The sequence below is a fragment of the Lutra lutra genome, chromosome 12, assembly GCF_902655055.1.
Source record: "Lutra lutra chromosome 12, mLutLut1.2, whole genome shotgun sequence".
Taxonomy (NCBI): domain Eukaryota; kingdom Metazoa; phylum Chordata; class Mammalia; order Carnivora; family Mustelidae; genus Lutra; species Lutra lutra.
Window position 1 is genome coordinate 59,412,017 of NC_062289.1, and position 17,705 is coordinate 59,429,721.

Genomic DNA, 17,705 nt, shown 5'->3' on the forward strand with positions numbered 1-17,705 from the left:
GCCCCTTGGGCAGACGCAGACCACCAGGTCCTTGTGGCTTCCCTTCGTACGGTTGTCAGGAGACAGGAAAGGACCCAGCCCTTCTTGGTAGCAGTCCCTACAGAAAGCTGCCTCAGTCTCTCCAGTCTGCACCCCGAGCCTCAGGGGGCCTGGTCCTGCTCCTGCAGCTCTGCCAGCCGAGTCATGAGTCATGGAAACCAGAGCTCACAGGGGTGCCGCAGGCGACGAGCGTGGAGCAGGTGCCTCAGGGCACAGCCGGACCACGGGCTCCCATACCACGGCAGCCAGCCGCCCCGGACCCGCTCCAGTGGGCACACACCCTGCATGTCCACAACGGAACCTAGCCCTGGGTGGCACGTGCTGATGGCAAAGAAATTACTGAACTAATTAAAAGACAAATATTTTAATCTAGTTTTCCCACTTCATACTAAATCATTAATACAGGTCACAAACTGCATTTTTGCAGACATCTAGAAAACAATCAGAAGTGTATATATCTCTCTCTATAGATCTTATTAATAAATTTTATTCGGACAAGAGAACTTGTGCCACAACAGTTTAAACAGCATGATTAAAGACCGCAGCACCCCCGAGAGTGGCCACAGGTATGTACAGTGTGGAAAGGAAAGCTGCACCTCAGAGCCGATCATGATCAAGTTAAAAACACCTCACGTACAGCACACGTGCCAATAAACTCCTTCAGGTCATGACCAGCATGAAGAAAATCAGGACACAGATCTCAGCCAACGTTCTGTAAATGTACACAGCAATATGCTGCATTTAAGAATTAAAATCAGATTCTACTGTAGTGTTAGCATCAAGCCCTTAGGAGAACCCCCCTCCCCATCTCCTTTTGCATTTACACACGCCAAAAACTATTCACACTTAGGGCGGGGCTGGGCAGCTGGCCACAGAACCAACAGGTCCTTGCCTGCGTGGGGACAGTGCGGGCTAATACTGAAGGTCTCTTTACATCCTGGCTCACAGCCGCCTTCTGGCTGCCACTCCATCTACCTGTGGTTAAAGAAAACCAGGAGAAAGCAATGCAGGTCTCTGGGAATCTCCTCCCTTCCATAAAGAAAACGCTCTGCCAATTCAAGTTTCATTCAGGAAGACGGAAGGATTTAAGGCTTCGGTGACAATTATAATCCTCTGAGAAATTATTTTCCCTTATAGTCAAGATAAGATAATAGTGTTTACTGTACTTTCTCTTGACTCTTAAAATCCCTGGTATCAGTGTAGGCAACTTGCACCTGCAATGGAGTCTGCGCGAGAGGAAGGTCTCTCCTCCTCCCGAAGGCTGTCCCAGATGACTCTCGTGGAGCACTTGTCAGCCCCTGGCTCCCAAGGAAGCAGAAGGACAAGGAGGTTCCAGCGCTCTAGTAGGTCGAGGAAGCTGTGCTCATGGCATCGTCCGAGACTTTGGTGCTGGCGGGGTGGATGCTTGCAAAATACTTGACGTCACTGTCCCGATCCATCTGAAGAGCCATGATGGTCTGTTCCACGGCTTCCTGATGACAGCTGGCAGAGGTTAAGAAATATTCTGGAGACACAAAGTGCAGATTACATATAAAATTAGTTTAACAATTCATAGTTTTAGCAGGTACAAGTATACTAAGTTCTTAGTCACAAAGTGTAAACACAAGCTATGTTGAATTATAAACAGTAATCCAGATTGATTTGTGTGATATGAAAACATCCCCAAACATAAGAGAATTTGAAGATTTATCTTGATTATTCCTAGAACAGACCAAATGGCAGCAAAGGTGACACAATAAAACTTTTATTTGGGATAGCTATTAATTTACTCAGTAAAAATGCCCCAAGTACCAATCACACACACGAGTGAAAACCAGTCTTCTCTAGCCATTTCCTTATAATTGCTATTAAAACGATAAATGAATTCTAAAGGAGAAAAAAGCAGTATTCATTTACTCATATTCTTAGACGTCTACTGCAAACCCTTCTGTGCTGCACTCATGAGTTCACGCATTAAACGGTATTTATTAGGCATTTTGCGGGGAGGACAATAAATGAAACAAGCTAAATCTCGAGCAGCTTATTAGGATGTGCAGCAAAGCAAATCCTCAGGGGCGCCTGTCTTCTGCCTAAGGAATGAAGAGGAGGAGGAAACACAAACATGCCTCCCGGCCTCGAACAGCAGTAACACCTGTCACATGGGGCCGACCAAAGGCAAGAGTTTTTCCTCCTGTCTTAGAGCGACTATCCAATCTCTCAAACTAAGTCTGCAATTATAAAAGAAATGCTCTGGGGCGGGAAGGTGAACAAGTCCCTGTCCTCCAACCTGTGTCCCCTCTCAGGGGAGAGGACAAATCTATCAGATTACATCTGCGGACATACAATACTTCTCCCTCGTGGAGTCCCCACGCCTCCTCTCCGCCACACTCGGTTTTCCTAACGAGCCACCCACCTTTCTCCAGCAGAGTCTGTCTTAGTGTCTTGGCGAGCAGCACTCGAACGTTGGGAACCCTGTCATTCGCCAAGGTCAGCAGATGCGGCATCAGATGCACGGCGAACTGCTCCATGGGAAGGCAGTCGTCCTCAATGACGGTCTGGGGAAGACAAACAGCAGCTTCACATCCGCCCGGTAGTCCACCAAACCAGAATACCGGCGAATGTTAGCGCTGAGAGACGACTAAAGTGCTCCAGATTTTAGTTACTTCCTTTTAAACCAATATTCCAGGTCCTTGGGAACTCAAAGCTAAGAGGACATAATTTTAAGTCCCACAGATAGTTTTTTAACGGTTCCACTGAGCCCTGGAGTGTACGCAGTCACAGGCATTTACCCGCCCGTGTTGGGGACCGTGGGCACCCCCTAGTGGACAGCTGTGCGATGGCAGACGCCGACTCTAGGAGACTAGGGAACCGGTGAGCCTCGGAAGAACCAGAGGCAAAACTCTGGTCCTTAAAGGTGAGAAAGAAGGTGTCGAGAGGCAAAGAGTGAAAGTAGTTTCAGATAGAAAAATGGGTCACAAATGGGTAAGTCTTCACGAACCTGGCAGACAAAGACAAAGGCTTGCCGACCAGACCACTTGGGACATCTACCAAAATTCTCCACAAGCTCCTTGATGAGGTCCGCTCCGAACGTGGGGGGCGTGGCCGTGTGCAGCTTCTTCACCATCTCGCTGACCTAGGAGACGCAGCACAGAGATGTGAGGAATAGCTTCTGCTCTAGGAGCTTAACAGTGTGCTGCTCAAAAACTGTAAAAATTGGAACACATACCAACTTGTAGGAAATCCAACGAACAGAAGAAACTTTATCTGCACATAGATTCAGAGCAATGGGACGTAAATAGTCATAAACATCTCTGGGACTATATAATTCTAGAAGTAAAATCAGCTGTCTATAAAAATGAATTATAAAAATAAAATATAATTAAAATTTTAAAATAAATGAAAAGAGGTTAATCATCTGAGTAATTTGTAATTTTGGATACTATTTGTAAGATGAACACATGCAAAGACTGGAAATTAACGGGTCTCTCATGCGTAGCTGTCTCTAATCTGTATGTATCTAGAAACACATTTAAACACTATGCAAGTTCAAGTCTCTCCTCCTCTCAAACGTAAGGAAAACAAATGTTGCAGAACTGTCTACAGGAACTGAGACAGAGCAATGCATTCCCTATTCAACTGGGACATGAACACAATTTTTCCAAGTAACTGTTCAGAATGCTAAGAAACTTCCATCTACAAATCAGTTTCCAGACAAGACGTTCCAGCAGTATCAGGTAGCCTGATGTCTATCTGTCAAGGCTCTGAGCAGCTTCTAAGGGAATGATACGTTTACTAGGGTTAACAGAAGTGAAGAGATTGTCTGGAGACTGCTCCTCTTACAACCGGGGAGACATGAAGACTGATGGTGTCCACCAGGCTACTCTGAGTAGACACAACAATGCCCTTGAAAAAATACCTCCGATAGGAATGAGATTTTTGCTTTTCAGATTTTACGTTTAAGACTATTTATATGCGTAATCAGCAGGGAGTAAATTATAAGCATGAATATATGTAATATAGCAATGACCAATGTGTCTGTTTATGTACACACACACACACACACACACACACACACAATACTCAGAGATGAGAAGCACACTTATCAACTCCATTTTCTGACACTGCAAACTTTCTTGCTGGCCTCCCCGGGGTGTATACCACATGAGAAAATCTGGAGTCAGGAAAGCAAACTGGAGAGGGGCCGCCCAGCAGGCAGGATTTGAGGGACACATGCTGGGGGACAGGCATAAAGCCCCGTGCACTCTGCGGCCCTTCTCTTTACCGATCCTGAGCCTTACAGCAGCAAAGCCCACCCACCCATGGGCACAGGCGAACATGCTGTGGCTGGTGGCAGAGGAGAAGAACTCTTTCCCACAGAGGAGGGCAGTCAACCTTCTTAAGCGAAGACCCTACACTGATAACTACACAAGTCTCCTCCTGCTGGGGCGGGGGGCAGGAACCTCTGCCCACCACAGACCGCAGATTCAAAGCAGAGACTGGATGCTACAGGGAGAGGGTAAGTCTCTGAGAAAGCCCAGGGACCCAGGGCTTCCCAGAGACTGAGACTGAACCAAAATAACAGATATTCTCCCCTTTCCCAGCACGAGCCTACCATGTCTTACCAACAGTCTCCAGCTAGGGGAGGAGAAGAGACCCCCCAGTTCCCAAGGGTACATGCCAGCTGCAAGATGAGGGTGGGATACTAACACATCAGAACGCCCCCTGGCACCCTAGCTCCCACCCTCAGCAAAGGCCATTGGCAGGCCATGGTGAAAAGCAGCAAAGCATGGGGCGCCTGGGTGGCTCAGAGGGTTAAAGCCTCTGCCTTGGGCTCAGGTCATGATCCCAGGGTCCTGGGATCGAGCCCCGTATCGGGCTCTCTGGTCAGCAGAGAGCCTGCTTCCTCCTCTCTCTCTGCCTGCCTCTCTGCCTACTTGTGATCTCTTTCTGTCCAATAAATAAATAAAATCTTAAAAAAAAAAAAAAAAAGAAAAGCAGCAAAGCTTACTGGGCACTGAGGGCAGTCACAGCAACAACAAAGTCCAAACCCAGCTTGCTCCTAATTAGACAGACCCAACCCTCCACCCTAATGGCAGAAGAGAGGTGCCTACATTCAGTCAGAAACCCAGCAAGCCAGGACTCAGTGAACGAAGAAAACAACAAAAAACCACCAAGACTATCAAGTCCCAATCTAAACCCAGCAAAGACATCTTTTAAAAATGCCGAGTGAGGTCTGGAATCCAGAATACATAGAAAAACACAACTCAACCCAATTTAAGACAAACACCCACTTAAAAAATGGGCAACGGACTTGCACAGGCATTTCTCTGGATTATATACAAATGGTCAACAAGCATATGAAAAGGTGTTAACCACTACCAGTCATTAAGGAAATGCAAATCAGGATCACCACAAAACACTGCTTCACAACCACTAGAATGATGGCTATAATTTGGTTTTTAAAAAAAAAAAAAAAAAAAAAGGAAAACACCAAGTGTTGGGGAGGATGTGGTGAAACTGGAATCCTTGTGCACTGCTTATGGGAATGCAAAATGCGACAACTGTTGTAGAAAATATTTTGGTGCTTCCTCAACAAATTAAACAGAATTATCCAATAACCCAGCAAATCCACCACAAAATAACTGAAGATAGGTGTTCAAAGAAAGATCTATACATGAATGTTCATAGCAGCAACAGTCACAGCAATAAAATATGTAGAAACAACCAAACATGCATCGATGGATGAATGAATCTTGAGAAGTGGTATACGACAGAGTGTTATTCAGTTACAAAAATAAAGTTCTGACACATGCTACAGCATGAATGAATCTTGAAAACATTATGCTAAGTGAAGAAGTCAGACACAAAAGGCCACATGTCATAAAATTCCACTTTTATGTTCAGAATAGGCAAATCCGGAGAGTAGGTTAACAGTTGATAGAAGGTGAGGGCACAGAGGGATGAGGAATGACTGTAGAAGGGCATGGTATTCCTTTTGGGGGGCTGGAATGTTCTAGAACTAGGCAATGGTAATGGCTGCACAACACTATGAGTATACTAAATTTCCACCAATGGCAAATTTGGTTATGTGTATCTTATCAGAGTAAGAAAAAAAAAGGCAAAATAGGTTAAAAAAAAAAAACAACCCTGAATAAATTAATTCACTGCTAGCAAGACCTGCACTTCAAGAAATGTTTTATAGTACACCAGACAGAAACTTGTATCTACACAAAGTGATGAACAAATCCCAAAAAGGTGAAGATGAACTAAGTAAATACCCCTCTGAAACAGTCCAGTAAATTGTGAGAACTTACTCAGCCAGTTCAGCTCGAAAGCGCCAATTTCTACTATTATCTGTCACCAAAAACTCCTGAAGCTGATAAAGATACTCTCTTCTTTTGTCAATATGAAGAAGCTGAAGGGACAAAATAAAAAATATTTGCTAAGATATAGGCATTTATTACTTTTAGACTGCTTGACAACAACTATAATATAGTTAATTCTTCTGAGAACATATGTAGTAGGTACATCTAATTGTTTTAAAAACGGATATTAAGGTCTTTTTCTCTGATAATCCCATTTACCTTCAAGAGTTTTATCTTTTTTGGAAATATTTGTTCCCTGAGCCATGCATGATCTCCTCTGAACCCTACAGTGCCTTGGTCACAGACATATGGTAGGACTGACCCGCTGTATTCCTAGGGCACCCTTGTTACTGTGAACTCTGTGAGGACAGTCATGCGCTCTTACTCACATGAGTGAGCCCAGTGCCCGGCACCGTGATAGCAACAAATATCTGCTGAGTGAAAGAAAATTTATCCCAATAATTGCTCTACAGCCATTTTAAAGTAGGTTTCTGGTCGCTAAGGGGGAAACCCTAAAATTTGATATATACAGAAGCAAACAAACTTAACTTTGTATCGAACAGTTAAGAATCACGCAGAAAAAAGCACTCTGAGCGTACAGGTTCATGGGGTATGTTCTGAGAACAAGGTGCTTTAGAAAATCTTGGATGTTTTTTTGATTAACTTGATGTTGGACTTAACATCGGTGGAGTAATTCTGAAACTACCTGATGTATGCTGTGCAACGGACTGAACAACTGAGTATGTTCATGTTAAGAACAGAGTTTTTACCATGAAAGAAAAGGAAAAACATGAAGTGTTTTTGTGAAAAAGGAAAGGAAATGGTGTGGGACTGGAAGAGGACTTATCAATATGAACTCAGTAATTTAAAAAAAAAAAAAAAAAAACCCAAACCAAAAAACCACTCCTGGTTCCTGTTCCCAGAGAAGGCGGAGAGGAAATGACCCCCAGGGAGCAGCGTGCACATCGGCCTGGGTCGCAGTTCTAACTCCCGCACTCCGCTGGAAAACCCAGCCTCCTTGGAGAAACAGCGGACTCGGGGCTGGGGCACAGAAAGGAGAAGGTGGGCCCGGAAGCAAGGATGTGCTTAACGTGAGGGGACAGATCAGAGGGGCACAGGAGGCAGCTTTCGGGGGCTCCTGTCAGCCAAACTCATGTTCAGAACCAAGGACAGAAGTGGATTACACTGAATAGGAAAAATTCCAGAGTTCACACCTAACACTAAAAAAAAACTTCCAAGGAGCGGGAGGGAGAGAAGGAAAAGATGAATTTTACATGAGAATGCCAACTAATAAATGGAGAAGGAATTATAAAAATAGAAAATCGGCATTTTACAACCAGCACAGTAACGACTGATTGAGGTGAGACCCGTGTATAGATGCACGGATTGAAGCTCTGGGTGACAGACTCGGGGGAGAAAGTGTTTGGGGTTTGAAGGTCTCCCCCCGACTCCAAGTGATGACTAATCAGGGAGGTGACAGGTGGTTTTACAATGGAGGGAGTGGGCCCACACCACCACAGTCGCCTGTCCAGAGTCAGCATTGCCTGTGAGGCAGTGATCGTGCCCTACCCCCATGGGACGTGCGGACAGGTCACGTGCCTGCCCACCAAACCAGCGGAACCGACTCTTCGATGCATAACACGTGCAGACTGACGGCCATCTGCAACACAAGCGGCTCAGCCTCTTCAAAGATGCTTGTGACATTAAAGACACAAGTCAGGAAACTGTTCTGGAGTTAAGAGGGCTAAAGAGACTACATCTAAATTCAATATGCAGTTCCTGATTGGATTCTGAATTGGGGGTGGTGGTGGGGAGCTCTAATGGCACATTAATGGAACAGGCTGAGAAATTTCAGTATGATCTGTATAAAAAATAGCAGTGTCAAACACAGTACCAATGTTTTTTGAAAGTAGGATTATATTACTTCTGTACCTCCGAACTTCAAACTACAAGAGCCAACTTCAAGGTTATAGTGTAAGGAACAATAGTATTCCAGGACTAACAAGTTGTTAAGATCACAGGTGTTTACCTCCAAGACCAGAGATCCATACCGACTCCTACAATATGGACTTCTAAAATATCATATAGCGCCTCCAAACTTAATGTTCAGGGAATTTTTGTACGTATATTTAATTCAATAATTTTGAGAAGTGCTTGTAATCATGATCTAACAGTGTTTAAAAATGAAGTTTAGTGTGATGATTTTAAAATTAAAAATTAAGGTGCCTCCTTAGCGCAGTAGGCAGCGCGTCAGTCTCATAAAATTAAAAATTAAAAGGATACCAGCTAAAGTGATCAGAATGGGACTACCTCTTTTTTTTTTTAATTTTAAAACTTTTTGTTTTTTTTTTAAGATTTTATTTATTTGACAGAGAGAGAGAGAGAAATCACAAGTAGGCAGAGAGGCAGGCAGAGAGAGAGAGAGAGGGAAGCAGGCTCCCTGCCAAGCAGAGAGCCTGATGTGAGGCTTGATCCCAGGACCCTGGGATTATGACCTGAGCTGAAGGCAGAGGCTTAAACCACTGAGCCACCCAGGAGCCCCTCATTTTTTTTTTTTTAAATCACATCTCACTATCAGCTCATGACTCTGTCTTCTTACATAGAACACATAGGGAAACTTCATCTTGGTGGGTAGAGAAAACCAAAAATTCCACAGTGGAACTTTAGTCTGTTTTTATGCAGAAAAATTTAAAAGTTACCTTCAGAAAATCATGCAAATGTTTAAGAACACCTATCCTGACTTCGTCGAGGTCTTTTAAAAATCCATTGAAGATCGGAACGAGATCTGCAGCTGTCAGCTGGTCTCCGAGAATAACTGCAAGCTCGTGGATGGAGAAGGCTAACGTTCTTCGAACCTTCCACTGCAGAGATAAAGATGACCGCATTCGTAAGCGATGCACACAGTACTGAGTGCTTTACCTCTCAGCCGGTGTGTGAAGGCTAACAGATCCGGATGTTCCCAATCTCACACAATTAAATCGGAACAGAAGTAATGGTTAAGAACAGAAGTTCGGCTCTAAATGCCTGCTGTCTCAAAAACCGGCAGAGAAATTTCAAAGCCCCTCACGGTACGTATTAATCTCCTTTCATTTACAAAGGGAAAAAAGTCTGAAATCACTAAGAGCATAGTCTTTGTAGTTCTCTGAACACTGGATGCCTGAATTACAGGTGTCCCACAGCCATCAAAGGCTGGTGAGTATTGTCCTTGCTTGACTGCTCCCCTTCTGATTCTTGTACAGTCTATCTTATGGTTAAAAAAAACAATGAAATTTGTTTTTAGGGAATTGGCAATTAAAGAAATGTAAGAATGGGAAAATGTAGGAAAGTTTACATTAAAAACATTTTTCATGTTGCTTTAGTTTAAAAATTTTTACTTTGCTACTCAGCTTAGAACACTCTACTTGCTGAGAATTTACAGCAAGAGTTTTATCCCCAATCCCAAACACTAGACCCCACTCTTGAAATAAAATTTCATACCCACATTCAAACAGATGAAGGCAGAGATGTTCTGATGGAGGGGAGGGGAGAGGAAGGGATAGAGGCATGAAGCCCTGCCCATCGGGGGCCTTCCTAGTCACCAGGGGCCCCGAGGTGCACACCCCACAGGAACGGTGAAAGGCCTGTGGAACGAAGATGGAAAACCGCTAGTGTGGAGGGTACTGCACTCTGCAGAGTGGGCCTTTGCAGTCCCCTGCCCAGTTCCACTGGTGAAGAAGCATGTGAAACAGGATAAATTCACTTCACCCGGACCCTGGCTAACCTCATAGGTCAGAGAAGGAACTTAAACTATGTTCTCTCAAAATTACTTCCAACTGCTACCTTGCTGAGTCAACAGCACAAATTCCTTGAAAAATGCATTACCAACACATTTAAGGGAAAATTATTCATATCTCAGTATAAATTAGTCTAACCAGACTGCTTTCTTAATAACCAAGAGATTCATTTCACCAAACAGATTTTCTGGAAGAGGGGCAAAATTTTGGTGTATGATTCAGAAAGAAAGCAGACCTAACGGGAGGGGAAGTTAAGTCAACAAGATCTAGGAAAAGAGCCACAAAAATCACACGGATATCCAGGCAAGATGACCTAGGGTCAATATTTCATATTTTCTTTTCTTTCGGAGGGGATGGTGTTGGTAATGTGTAGGTCTCGAGGAGCGCATGCTCATGTGTGCTTGTGTGTACACACACACACACACACACACACACACACACCTACCTACCTACCTACCTTCCCCGGCCTTTACTGCAACGCTCAGCGACCTAGGGCCCAGAGCTCAGCAGTGCTAAAACTACTACAGTTCTATCAAGGTTTTAAGAAAATAAAAGAAGCATTTATAACACTGTGCATAGAAACAATCTACACAAAACTTCAGACAGTAACACATTTGTAAGTTAGGAACTTGGGCAGGTCAAATGCAATAATTTCCAAATGGTAGAACTTGGACCACACAAAAAGCAAGCTCTCTGGTATTACTTTTAAGCTCTTCTGCACGTGACTTCCTGTAATACCAAGTATTTGCTGGAACATGAACAGAAGCCCTACCGGGCTCTGTGGGGCACATCTGCACACACTCACCTGCATGTCTGACGCCAGCGTCTCATAGGTCTCTCTCAGGCAGTGCCAGTTCTGCCTGCCCAGGGTCAGGGCCACGCCGGGAAGGCTGTACGCACAGTGCTTCGCGATCTCAGTGTCGACTGTCTGTGCACGAGACGGGTCCGTCATAGATAAATACTGATCTAACAGAGCCTGAGGCACAACATCCTGATGGAGAGACACACACAGCCCAGACTTCTTTTAGCAGGCCAAGTGTAAATTGAGTAAACTTATTTTTAAATAGATGAAGAATAACAGAGCATCTCAACGAGCAGAGAAAAACCCAGTCTCAAAGTTTCAGGGATCTACTGAGAAGAGGTAGGAAAAACATGCTAAGGAAAATATACATGTAAATAAAAGCAGCCACTCTAGAAGAAAAAGAGGAAGATCTTAAAACAGAATACAGCATAGGGGATGATTAGAACTGATTACTGTATTGAAAAGCTGCATCAGCAGTAAGACTAGCACCTCTCAATATTGGCAAGGCTGGTCAAGTCTGACGTCATCTCGTGAATGGGACAGAGGAGGGACACTATTACCAACCTGGATTTTATAAAACCACCACCCATCTTTCAATGGAAATTGAGCAATTACCTATAAAACTTAAGAGTGAATAAATATCTAACTGTTCATATAAACGTTAGGAAAAGAAGAATGTCCACACAATCTTGTTAATGTACACATTAACACAGCTCTGGGAGAACATACAAAATAAAAACACTGGTTGGGGGGGGGGGCGTGGTGAACGCGCGCGCGTATACACATACACAGAGGCAAGGTACAAACTAGTATATTCCAAATATTCCCTAAGCATATTTTCCCCACATTTAAAATTTATGAAACTGGCATGTAACTCGCCACTGATGGCGCTTTATATAGCTTTGGGACATTTTTCATATTTTCATCTCTGAAATTGAGCTGTATCTTGTAATGCTTGGCAAATTAGGCACCATGAAATACCTCGGTATGATGGCATGATTCTGTCTTTGACAGACAAAAAGGGGTCCGTGTTCATGTTTCTGTACCCATAAAATGTTTATGAAGAAATAGGGGCACCTGGGAGGCTCAGCTGGATAAGCGTGTGACTTGATTTCGGCTCAGGTTGTGATCTCAGGGTCACTAGATCGAGCCCCGTGGTCAGGCTCTGCTTTGGGTGAGGAATATGCTTAAAAGTCTCTCCCCCTCTGTCCCTTCCCCCTCAGAAAGGAAGGAAGGAAGGAAGGAAAGCAGGAAGGAAGGGAAGAAGTTGTGATCCGTGGTTACTCTGAAGAATGTGATCACAGCTGTGAGAAGAGGAAGACTTCTGCTTGTATTCTACCCTATTTGAGTTTTCTTACCATATTATATACTCGTATTATTAATTATTGATAATTTTTAATCATTAATAATTTATTAATTAATACATTAATAAAAATACAATAAAAAACTCATTGTAAGGAGGACCAGATTTCGTGGGATATGGGTTTTGAAGAGGAATGAACAAGGCACTCACCACAGAGAGACGTGTTGTCACTTACTTGCACTTTGGATCTCCTCTCCTCATCGGGGCTAAAACTACTGTTGGTGCTCAAGTCTGAATCATTATGAATATAGCAAAGCGTTGACTCCATATTCTGTTAGGAAAAAAATATTTACATGAAGAACTGTCCCTTCTGTAAGTTCCTTCACTTAAAGCATCTTACTAAGTTACTTACCTTTCACGACTACCCAAAGATATAAACACATACAAATTCTTCAAGCTTTTAAAAGCTTATAACCATACCTGAGACCTCGTAAGAACTGCCCCCACAACTTGAGTCTAACTTGCATAATACGTTGCTAAATGTATGCATATGAATTCCAGAATAAAATCATGAAAATATGTAAACTGAGAAGTAATTCTGAAATGGCTCCAATATCTAAAATTAGCTTACTTGTAAGACAGTATTATTATATCATAGAGGGTGCTTCTGGTCAATGCTTTATACATCACAGGATGTCCTATATAGTTGTTCTTCTATTGTTGGCTATTTCTAATTTCACAAATATACTTTTCACCAGCTCCAAAAAACTCCAAAACAAACAAAACACCTTCTAAAATGCAGAGATACCATAGCATTCAAATCTCCAGTGATGACAGGTGGCCAGGGCTTCATTCTGAAGCACAAGTATCCTTTAAGATTTCTAATTCTACCAGCTGTCACCTAACAAGAAGCAAAACAGAAACCCACTGCCACTCTAAGAGCCCTCTCCATCCCTGGTGTGTATGCCGGGGTTCTTCCCTGAGTCTATCGCTCGGGCTGCTCTGATCTGGGACCGACCAATCCTGGCAACCAGTGGTGTTATTCCTTCCCTGCGTTTCTCTCAACAAGGGTTAGAAATACCGATCCCACGAGATGCTGGCTGGGGGAGGGGGTGCGGCAGGAGATCGGGGTAGGATCACACAGAACAGCTCCAAGTACACAGTGAAGATGATGCTCGTAACAGTACCCACCCTCACACTCCAGAGTCCAGATAATGCCACTGGCCCTCCGCAACATGGCCTCAAGTCCCGATCTTCCGCTCAGAATGCTGTGTTGCTTGCTGCAGTGAAATGGTCCCATCAGAAACAAAGCACCTCTCCAAAAAGAAAAGGGAAGAGTTAATGATTCTTGACAAAGGGCTTTGTTTCCAGTAAGACTATTTCACTGCAGTGAGCTACGTTAACACATTGAGGCTACTCCAATGGTCATGTAGACAGGATTGGGATTTACACTTCCAAGCACCGAACATGACACTGATGTCACAAAGACAGGCTGTGGTGACAGTTACCTTCCCTTTATGCCAAAGAGCAAGCTGAGAAAATCGGCAACAAACAGAATGGCCTCATTAGAAAGTGATCGGCTACAACTATTCCCCAACAAAAGACTCCGGATTGGAATGGAGCTCACTGGAGAAACGCGTGACTGAGTGCATTACCTCAACAGCATCGCGGATTAAAGGCACGGAGGCGTCGTGATTTATTTTACAGTTTGGCGGCTCGTTCACACCCAGCCCGTCCTGCGCATCGCTTCTCCTTTCTGCGTCGCTGGCCTCTTCGCGAGCGTCCAGGCTGGAAGCGCGCAGCGCGGCGGACAGCACGTCCACTTGCGCTGTGGGCGGAACAGGGAAAGGGCGCGTGAGCGGCAGAACCGGCAGCGTGCGGGCAAGTCTCTTCTCCGTTCGCACTACAGGTTATCAATGAAATGTATACTTTTTTGACCCTGCCATCAAAAAGCTGAAAAAAAAAAAACTACTGCGGTAAATCATTAGTCCTTCGAGAGAAAAAGGCGAAAACTAATATGCTTTCATGAGATTAAAAATGTTTATCCACTACTGTACATTATTCTGCGTTAGTATGAAAGAGAAATGCTATCTAGTTTTGGAGGTACCTCCAGTTTATTAAAAGGAGTCAAGTTCAGTGTAAGTTAACTATGTTTTGGTAGTGCAGAATCGAACTGACAAGGCTTACTTACTAAGCTATTTAGCAGAAGAGCAGTCACACAACCCTGCCAACATAAAACAACGGTAATTACAAAGATTTTTGGTGCAGTTACATTTCAATATCTCGTATCTTATTCCTGTTTATTTTATTTTCCTCTAATTCCTTTTGAAAATGAAATTAGTGGCTCAGACACCCCCCACGTGAGCGCTGTCTTGCTTGCAGCAAACCAAAACGACAAATTACCAGAAGGGATTCTTAAATCTGACAAACACCACTACCTACGTTTGGAGTTACACCTTCTTTATAAACGTGATCCCAACTAAAGGAAGGCATTCTTCCTTCTCCCAAACAACTGAGACATGCAGCCCCCCACCCCCAAAATGCTTGTTTAACAATCCACCGGGATGCTCAAAATATAAAAACTCATCAATTTTAACTTTGAAATTAATTAGTGGAAAGATTAGAAAGTGTGTCCCCACTTCACTTAAAGATTATTAAAAAACAAACAAAACAAACAAAAAAAACAATCCGGGGGCTCTCACTGAGCACCTGTTATGGGGCTGCAGCATATTTAGGAAACTCAAAGCCAAACACATTGGGCCCCTGGAAACAGAGACAAAGGAGACATGTGGGATGAGCTTCTATTCTATTGAGGTCATTGGCTGCTCAAGTAAGTAAACTGAAGGTGTTTAATCATAAAAAGTTACTCATGAAAAGTATGCACATTCTTTTGAGAATTCTAGCTGCAATTTGTACTAATTCTTTCAATCAGTTTAGGCTCCCTTCTGGAATCTTCTGAAGTTTCCAAAACAAAATCAAAACAGTCCCAAAGCAGACAGCCCAAGACATAAAGGTTAGAATGTTCTGTCCCACATAAAGTGCACAGGGTGTGAGAAAGAGCCCTAATGCCTTTTGTTTCCCAGGATGTAACTAATCAAAAGTCTTTCACAGAAAATGCCTTATATGAGTCATTTCTCTTGAAATGGACTACACATTTCTCTTTGTCTACTTTAAGATTTGTACATTCATAAAAGTTTAAATGAGTTACACTGTGAAGTTACCTTCCTCAACAAACTGATATATGAAGATCAAGACAGAGCCTAGCGCTGACTCCTGAGGAAACCTGATGCTTCAACTCTCTACCCAGAGACTGAAGTAGAATCCAATGCCGGGCTAAATGCTGAAATTTCAGCAGGATACACCACAACAAGTTTAAGAAAACAAAATGCATGGGTCTTCAGCAAAATCTGCATTTTACTTAAAATATAGACTGAAATCCCAGGAACCAAGGCTGGTTTCATCATGGACTCGTGAAGAAACAGAGTCCCTAGTGAGTCATGCTCAGAAGTAGAGACAACCTAGAAACCTGGAATTTTACTCCTTCCCTGAAGAAGCTAGTACAGTTAAGCTAAAACTTTATAACAATCTCTCACTTTTATACAACATACTGGTGGTTGGTCACAAATTCCTAACAATTTATTGATTTCAATCAGGGAATAAGAGGATTTTTCTGACCGTGGCTGCCAAAATGGCTCAATTCTTCTACGGGGTCTATACTGGGTAAAAATCTGTATTTGGTGAGCTTGGGCATTTTTTCCTTTTGTAGTCTATGAGTCTAGCTAGAGTAAGCCAAGCTGGCATCAGTAATGCTATGCAGAGTTCAACCCTACTCAGAGTTCAGCCTGGTGATCCCAAATGCTAGAGATTTTGAAACTGCCCTAGACAAAGCCAGAAAACCCTCAAGTTCCCTAGGTAGGTATTTCAGAAAAGAAGATCACTTACACCTTCTTGTTTTCCTACTTCCCCCTTTGGCCCACCAGACAGGCTGTTTCTGTTCTAGCACTGAGAAAGGGCTCTCTTTCTCTGACAAGAGCATCTCTCTAGTTGCTGGAAACACTTAAGTTTTTCTGACCAAAAATCCACCAAGAAAAAAACCCCATGAATGTTTTGACAAAGGGAAGAGTTAAATGAGCAAGACTGGGAAGCAAAAGTCGCCTTATAAGTAGCGGCCCCAGCCCCGTCACTGCTTCCCAATAATGCCCACTAGCCGCTAGCGACGAGGGGGAAGGGGACAAGTGATGCGGAGGCTTGGGAGTGTCGAAACTCGACTTGAGCATATGCCCTAAAACGCCTTCTGGGCAGTGCGGCTTTACCACTCCACAAGCCGGTGGACAAGAACAACTTACACATGCAACAGAACTAGTTCAAAAGGTGGCCATTTCCTGACAGTGTGCGGCTGCCCACAATGGCAGAATTAGAAATGAGGACATGTCCAAAATTAAGGTACAGCCCTTCAAAACACCTTCCGACACTAGGGAAAATTAAGGCATAGTTACTGAAATTTTAACACAAGTTAAACACGCCCTCAGACTGCCATGAAATAAAAAATTCAGAAATTCTGTAGCCCAAGGAGAAAATGCCCAACACTGCCCGTCTACGTTTTACTGCAGCACGCGAGACGCACAGCGGTTTACGTGTGAGGGGTCCGCCTCTTGGGCTCCGCGAGGCCGGGATTTTGGTCTCTTTGCTGCTGCTGTGCATTTAGTGCTGAGGAAAGGACCTCGCACAGCAGTTGGTGCTCAGTAATGCTGAGCGCACCGATGAGTCAAGGCTTATGTCCTGAGAGGTGGTCACTACGCACAGCAAGAACAGGGCAGCAGATGTCGATTACAGCGGGGGTAAGAGCTGAACCAGGAAGACTGGATTAAACCACCATTCAGTACTTGTACTGAAATCACTCACCTGCGGCCCACACATTCACAGTCCTACCTTAAGTGAAACAGGATTAGCTGCCTTCTGAAACATAAAGTCGGATCCTCTAACTCGCATGTACACACAGGTCTTTTTGAAAAGGCACGCTCTCACTTTTAGCTTATTAAAAATTTTTTTAACGTAGCTCATTCAAATATTTCAATTACCATCTGTTAAGTGCTCTAATGGGTCAGAGATCTGGGTACTGGAATGCAGTGAGCACTCCTACAATAGCCCTAAAAAGCCCAGCTAGTGATCTCTTTCTCATAAGAATGGAGCATAAGATTGATTCAAAATATGTGTTACTGAAGTCTGACAAACTGAATAAACTGACAAATAGTAGGGCTGTTAAAGCTAAAAGCTTTTTTTAAAGCTAAAAGCTGTAAAGACAAATGTTTATCAAGCGTTGAGTACCCTCCACTGTGAAGAGTCCGGGTTTCAGGTGTAGTTCTCCGGGTCTCCATGCGCCCCATCTGGGGCGGAGGAGACAAATGACCTGGGTAAGTTTCTGATGAAGGTGCTAGGAAACAGAA

At 43.6% G+C, this 17,705-nt stretch overlaps 1 protein-coding gene across 4 annotated transcripts in view; it reads right to left on the bottom strand.

The window, feature by feature from the left end:
- Positions 1 to 387: 387 nt before the first annotated feature.
- The window catches only part of PPP4R1 (protein phosphatase 4 regulatory subunit 1), a 64,486-nt gene continuing 47,168 nt past the window's right edge, over positions 388 to 17,705 (bottom strand). For all 4 annotated transcript variants that reach the window (XM_047696857.1, XM_047696855.1, XM_047696854.1 and 1 more), the window contains 9 exons: positions 13,917 to 14,089; positions 12,497 to 12,592; positions 10,962 to 11,147; positions 9,083 to 9,244; positions 6,333 to 6,433; positions 3,245 to 3,365; positions 3,017 to 3,151; positions 2,432 to 2,573; positions 388 to 1,543 (listed from right to left, as the gene is read on the bottom strand). In XM_047696857.1, coding sequence (XP_047552813.1) covers positions 1,380 to 1,543; positions 2,432 to 2,573; positions 3,017 to 3,151; positions 3,245 to 3,365; positions 6,333 to 6,433; positions 9,083 to 9,244; positions 10,962 to 11,147; positions 12,497 to 12,592; positions 13,917 to 14,089 — 1,280 coding nt within the window. In that variant the 3' untranslated portion in view covers positions 388 to 1,379. The remainder of the gene's footprint in view (positions 1,544 to 2,431; positions 2,574 to 3,016; positions 3,152 to 3,244; positions 3,366 to 6,332; positions 6,434 to 9,082; positions 9,245 to 10,961; positions 11,148 to 12,496; positions 12,593 to 13,916; positions 14,090 to 17,705) is intronic.